The sequence below is a fragment of the Polistes canadensis genome, unplaced genomic scaffold, assembly GCF_001313835.1.
Source record: "Polistes canadensis isolate GaletaPanama2010 unplaced genomic scaffold, ASM131383v1 scaffold_72, whole genome shotgun sequence".
In the NCBI taxonomy this organism is placed as follows: Eukaryota; Metazoa; Arthropoda; class Insecta; order Hymenoptera; family Vespidae; genus Polistes; species Polistes canadensis.
In genome coordinates, this window is record NW_014569619.1 from 206,634 (window position 1) to 214,041 (window position 7,408).

The 7,408-nt window shown below is 25.8% G+C and overlaps 1 protein-coding gene across 2 annotated transcripts; it reads left to right on the forward strand.

The window, feature by feature from the left end:
* The first annotated feature begins 5,494 nt into the window (after nt 1-5,494).
* Nucleotides 5,495-7,312, forward strand: LOC106786319 (nuclear cap-binding protein subunit 2). 2 transcript variants are annotated; one of them, XM_014747550.1, is made up of 4 exons: nt 5,495-5,789; nt 5,877-6,197; nt 6,658-6,706; nt 6,958-7,312. In XM_014747550.1, the coding sequence occupies exons 1-4, from the start codon at nt 5,715-5,717 to the stop codon at nt 7,014-7,016; spliced, it is 504 nt and encodes a 167-aa protein (XP_014603036.1). In that variant the 5' UTR covers nt 5,495-5,714; the 3' UTR covers nt 7,017-7,312. The 2 variants fall into 2 exon arrangements, with proteins under 2 accessions (XP_014603036.1, XP_014603037.1); XM_014747551.1 differs by lacking the exon at nt 6,958-7,312 and having other exon boundaries at nt 5,496-5,789; nt 6,658-6,855.
* The last annotated feature ends 96 nt before the right edge of the window (nt 7,313-7,408 follow it).

Here is a 7,408-nt window from a genome sequence, read left to right on the forward strand (position 1 = left end):
GCTAATGTATTAATCTTTTAATTCCTTTCTCTCCTAACTTTTGCCTCCACAACACCCCCTTCCTTCTTCCTTCGAATTGCCTACACACTTTCACAATACAGGGCCGTAACTGGGAAATATTATCTTAGTGCCAAAAAACTTACTATGCATATTTTTTAATAGATATTGACTTTTTTCTTTGTTTTTTCTCTCTCTCTCTCTCTCTCTCTCTCTTTCTTTCTTTCTTTCTTTCTCTATCCCTATTTTGTTTTCCTTCTCTCTCTCTATTTCTTTCTCTACTTTTTCTCTTTTTTTTTCTTTTTTTCTTTCTGTTTCTTTAACTCAATTAGCAATCATATCATCCTGGAAAAAATGTAATGTTTTTCGTATAATGCAAGCAACAGACTGAACCTTTGATATAGGTTTCTTAATCTTAGTTAATTGTATGTGTACATAATTGAGCGAAATATATTTTCCAGAATATTGATTATGTATATAAAGAGTTAAACAGCCACACAAAATAATGGACAACAACTTTCAGTTCGTATTCTTTTTACTAAAATCTACTTTCATTCATCTGTCTGTATAGTTACTCTGCTTTTAGATAATATTTGCTTATTTATCTGCAGCTATGATTAAACATGTAAATATTTAATATATGGAAGAAGATAAAGAAAATAAAAAAATATTATCGCAAAGAATAAGTACTCTAGAATTTCTGAAAGAATTATCAATAAAAATAAATTATTAAAGGCAAAATATATATAAAGTAAGAGAAATAACAAAAAAATATTTCATTGTATTACGTAGCATCTCTTGCATAGATGCACTTTGAAGTGCTTTTGGATGCTTAGCTGAAATGAATAATTTTGTTTTAACAATAAATCAAATTTGTAACATTATGGGCAAATATATATAATGTGTATGGGAGCACTTGTTTTGATATTGCTAGATGTAAATAAAATTAAATTTGCAGTCGTTAATACTTGCAGTATTTTGAGTTAGATTATATAATGTAAGTTATTTAGATAACATCATTTGAGAGAACCATCCACATTAGATCGAAGATTCTATGCGTTGGCATGTTATATTTTCCATTAAGAAGTTTATTTCTATTTCAAGATTATAATGAAAGAGCAATGTTTTCATACTTCCTGTGGTTATTCATATATGTAATGGTACAAAATCTTAAATAAAAAGAAAATCTAAAAAACATTTTAAGGGAGATAGAAGAAATTTATAAAATAAAATTTTAAAAAGTTTTCTCTACAGACACATGTATTTGACAAAACTATATGGTTATGTTATAAAATATAAATTATAAAACAGATTTTGAAAATATAACATTCCATGGTGTTCCAAATACCTTCTAGTCTTTGCTAGAGAAGCTTTAAGTGATTTATTCCAATTTTAATCAGACACAGATTAATCTGAAATTAATCGTTATCAATATTCTGGAATATATTATTCTGTTTCTATATTGATCAAAAGAAACAACTGTTATAAAATATTGGAATACCTGATTACGGCACTGATTTTCCTTTTTGATGACACTGTTACGAGAGATAATATACCGTTTAGAATTATGCTTATAAGCAAATAATATAAGAAATGTCAGAAAAAAAATATGGTCTTTGAGCACATATTTAAGTGCCTCAAGTGTTGTGTATATTACAGGAGCTTGGCTTTAGATGTTATATGATTATATGTACCTATACATTATATAGTAAAGAGCGCATATGATATATTTGTTACTGATATGCGTACAGAAATTGAAGTAACGGATATTGAAACAAAAAACCAATCTCCTAAATAATGAAGAAAATTCAATGAGAATGAAACTATATCTTAAGTTTACAACGCTGCCTTTTTTTTATATTTTAAATGATTAGGTACAATATTTAATATACACAAAAACAAAAACAACATTAATTGCCTGCGCTATAAAGTAAATTAATATATGAATTATATTTGAGTTTGTATGTTGATGCTTTAAACAAAAATTTTTGCTTTAGACGACAGAGCTCTATAGACTTTACAACATTGTATTCTGATGAGACACATTTGTAAGTAGCTCTACAGTAATTTGGATTCTAAAACAACAACAATTGCAATAAATATTGGTGGTGTATGCGTATAGGTATTATATAAACCTTGTCATTGATGAATCCATAAACGCTTATTATTACTAAAAACTGCGATAAGTTGAAATAGAATATTTCGACCATGATTTCTCTTTTTCTTATTTTTCTTTTCTTTATTTTTTGTTTTTGAGGTTAATTGATATATCATTTGTGATCTGCACTTTTTAGTTAAAAAAAAAGCATCTACTTCGATAAAGTATGTTAAATAAGTGTTTGGAATTATCTGTATATTTAATAAGACAAAATATAAACATAAAAATATGATAAATTATTTCGTATTATCTACAACAGAGAAAAAAAACAGAAATAAATTGTTACTTTTACTTTAAAACAAAACTTTTCGACTGTTTTTTTATTATATCTATATATAATAGTACACATATAGTTTATAAGTAAAGTGCAACAATGAAATAGAAGTTTATTTTCATGGAATTAGATCTACAATTAATGATAAGAAGTCATTTTTTTTACAAACAATTCATAAATGAACTGTTCACAAACCAAAGTGAATAACTCCACTTCGAAAATATTTTTAAATTTTAGTAACAAAGCATTTGAATGATGCCCAGCTTTCTATATTTATAATTAATTTTCTTAATATTTATGCTTGACGCTATTGAATAACAAACATTTTTATAGTTATTGAATAATAAATTATATGACATTGTATGTAACTTTATCAAATTTCTCTACCTTTTGTTTTGTGGTGTTAATCGGTTTGGCAAATGAGTAGCTCAAATGGCTTCTTTGATACATATATAATCATATGTAAAATACAATCATAAGGGGGTAATCTTTCATAAATTTATCAATCACAAGGTTTACTAATATATATATGGAAAATATAAAAAAAAAAACAAAATATTTGATGAACATTAATCGTATTTCTTGATATATTTCCGAAATTTTAGAAAACTTGAATAACACAAAGATCCTTTACTTTATATATTAATTTTGAGAACATTGTATATGGTGAGTTATGTGTACGCATTGAATCTGTTTAAAATTCCTGTAAAACATGATATGTGAAAATTTGGCGACATGGTTAAGGAATATATTCGTAAAGAGTGCATTCATAATATCGGTTGCTCTCCTCTGTTGACATATTATATAAGCATATAAAACTAAAAGTCGGATATATCAGTGACATAAGACGATACCTTGAATCTGATTGAATTATGATTGTTCCTTAAAAGAGAAATGTCTGTTTATGGTGTAACAAAATTATGTCTGTGAAGAAACCAATTACTATTCCATATAAAATAGAATGGAAAAAAAATTGGGATTTATATACGGTCAACAGTATAATAAAATCTCTTATAAAAATTCTATTTCATAGAAAGTACTATATTAATTGTGTGGTACTTTGGAAAAAAAAGAATAAAAAGAAAAACAAATCTTTTGGTAAACAGTTGTGAGATCAAATTATACGTGTAAGACATATTATAACTTTGTTCTCTTTTTAATGACCATGTTACAGTATTGTAACTGATCATTTTTTGTTATCTCGTACATCAGAATAAACTGTGATTAGATTCAAGTCCGACACATAAACACAACATTAATGTAACTCCATTTCATAGGCCGCGAGCAGCCTATAGAAAGTCTGATTTTTTATCTGCAATGAAAATTTGTGTACTATAATATGATCTATGACGTTTGTTTATTATTATGTAAAATGGACAGATTTCAAAATTAAATATTAATTACTGTTATCTACTTTATTTTTACTTTCACAAATTTAATCACATTTTGTTGTATTGATCTTTTTTGTTAAATACCTTCCATACGAATACGAATACAATTTTTCATGATGAAAAATACATTTGATATGTTACAATAAAATAAGTCTCTGTTGCGTATGAAAACACAGATAGCTTAATGACAAATAATATATAAAATGAAAAAAAAAAATTAATGAATTTATTTTGTATTTTTACTTTGGTTAAATAACTTTTCATTTGTATCGAATTAATTAATCTTTCCTATTACTTATATAATCATGTACAATTAAAATGTTTTTTCCGTATGTTAATGTGGATAGCAAACATAATATTCAGTTAAAACTGATATTTTGAATAAGTATAATATATAAAAAACAAGAAATTGTGTTCCTTAAAAGAACAATTCATAATTATGCCTTATAACAAATTGTAAATTAATTAATATACTAACATAAAAGTAGATTGAAAATTAAAACTTTAGTATGCATGTATCATTTAAATCTAGGTAAGTTAAAAAAATTCATTGGTCCTACCTAAACATTTTTAAATGGAAAATGAATTCATTACAATTATATAATCTTTATTTGTTATTATATATCGAAATTAATAATACAAAACATAAATTAATTAGAAATATCGGAAAAAAATAATTCGTAAAGGCGGAAAACTTCTTGTATTCAAAGTTAACAGCTGACTCGAAATATTTTTTATATTAGTACTCTGTTGTAGATTTTTGTTTCATAATTTTAAAATGTAGTCACACTGTGTACATTTCCACAGAAAAGTTGGCATAGAACCTCAACAGCAGAAAACAATGAATAAGTACTCTTAATTGTTCACTAATTTCTCAATCAAAATACATATAATTGCTCGCATTATTAATTAATTATTTAATTAGTTATTAATAATTGAAAATACAAAAACGTTTTTTCTCATTTCTAAGCAAAGCAATGAAGTTTTCTATTGTTTTTTGTTTTCAATCAATTGCTGACTTTTTGTTTGTCCGGCTCCCCCCTCAACTTTTATTAATTAATTATTTTTTATTTATCGTTAGTTGAAAATAAATATTACACTTTGAATAATTATGAAATGGCGACGTCATGAGTGGGAGATATGTTATACGCATGCGCAACCACAAATTCAAGGCGCAAGCGCACTTTGAAAAAAATTAAAGTAAAGTTGGTATATCTGCAGGGGATATATTTAAAAGAAAAATTATAATTTACAAAATATTTACCTATTGTTTATAAATTATAAACGATTAACCTATTTCTTTTCACTACCCTATAGGTTGTTACTTTAAAAATCAACTTTAAATATTTCCCCTGTAGGTATACCAACTTTACTTTCATTTTTTTCAAAGAGAAATTAATTTTTTCAAGAAAATTATCGTACTCGGTATTTCCTTATTTTCAACAACACAAATTCGACTAAAACGCATATCTCGATCGTCCTCCTTGTACATAGTTTCATTAGTTTATATATTGTTTAAATAAATGTTACGTAAAAAATAGTAATGTTGATCAGTGATTTGGACAAATCTCAATTACGTTCCTAGTTTATCCGCTACAGTTAAGTACCTACTATCATTTACTGGTGGTCAGGTTAGTAACTCAAATGAATGTGGTTACGCGAGAAGTGGATTTATGAACTTCTATGTAATTCTATATTCTTTGATTTTACCAAAACATTTCGTGGCGTATTTGTTTTCCTCAGAATATGTTCTGTTATATATGTGGTTAACGCTACAAGTTTCTCTGAGTTCGTAATCAAATTTCTCTGATGGAAAATTCGAATAGTTAGCGAATGTGTAGAGTTTGTAAAAATCTGTTGCTGTGAGTATAAAAAAAAGTTTATAATAAATATAATGGCCGTAGTAAAATTGAACGCATCTAGTTCATCTTCGATAGAATTAAGTTCTTACAGAGATCAACATTTTAAGGTACGTTTTTGAAGGTTAACTTTTCTTCCTATAATGTTATTTATTCATTTTTCAATACATTAAGTGATAAATTTAATTAAATTTTAGGGATCCAGAGCAGAACAAGATAGACTTCTTAGAAATTCTACTACTTTATATGTCGGTAATCTCTCTTTTTATACTACAGAAGAACAAATCTATGAATTATTTTCAAAATGTGGAGATATCAGACGTATTATTATGGGCTTAGATAAATATAAGAAAACTCCATGTGGTTTTTGCTTCGTTGAATATTATCAAAGATCAGATGCAGAAAATTGTATGAGATATATTAATGGCACACGTCTTGACGACAGAATTATTAGAACAGACTGGGACGCAGGATTTATAGAAGGCAGACAATATGGACGTGGAAAGACAGGAGGACAAGTAACATTTGTTTATTACTATATATATTGTTATCTATACCCATAAGTAATGTCATTTTTTCTAAACTTTAAAAACATTACCATTTATTGAAAATAATTATAACATAACCTATATATTAAGTATATTATTGTTGGTAAATGGTAATGTTTTTAAAGTTTGGAAAAAATGACATTACTTATGGGTACCCTTAATATATTAATGTAATATGAATGTAGCCATTTTCAAGTCAAATTAATTAACTCCATTCTTAGAAATTTTACAAATTTTAATGCCTAATTATAAGACTTTCAGATTTCTTACTTAGTCTTCTAAAGTTATTTGAAATAATCAAGTTAGGTGTCTCATTCTGTATATAATATTATCAAGCTTTTTTACTTTTTTTTTTTAAAGAGTTAATTGATGTGGCAGATGAGTGGCTCAATTATTAAACTGATTATTATGTGTCTTTGCTATATTTTAGGTGAGAGACGAATATAGATCTGACTTTGATAGCGGTAGAGGAGGTTACGGTAAGATAATTCAACAAAAAGTAACACCTCTCTCGGATGGTAATTTTGGACGGTGAAACAAAACTAATTGGCGTTATTATAAGTTATATTTATTACGATCAGTTGTATAATCACGATCATGTTAGAAATACATATTAATACCTTTTTAAGTATTTATCCTTATAATTGGCCTTTTAACAATTTGTTTCTTTTTCAATAAGTTACTTTTCTCTATTGTAATATATATCTTACTAGATGAATATAATTTTTAGTAAAAGGAGGAGAAACAAACATGCTATCATTGATGAAATATTCGCAGCCAACGGTATGATACGATATGACCTAAGATTTTATATTAAATTACAATGTACGTATAAGGAAAAAATTTATAAAAAAAAAGGGAAAAACAATGATGACTACTGATGTATTTTATTACTATAATTATCAAGCTCATTTAATTATCTTTAATAATATGATTTTGGATTTGAACTTTGTAGTATATATTTTTTTATTTGTTTATAATTGTGTATTGAAAATAAATGTTAGTGCAGTCGATTCTTATTCATAAGTTTGTAATTCATGTAAATGGATAAAATTACACAAGTCATTATTAAAGTAATTTATTTATATATAGTTTTTATTATTATTATTATTATTATTATTATTATTATTATTATTATTATTGTTGTTATTTAAAAAAACAATGTTTACAATTTTTTAATA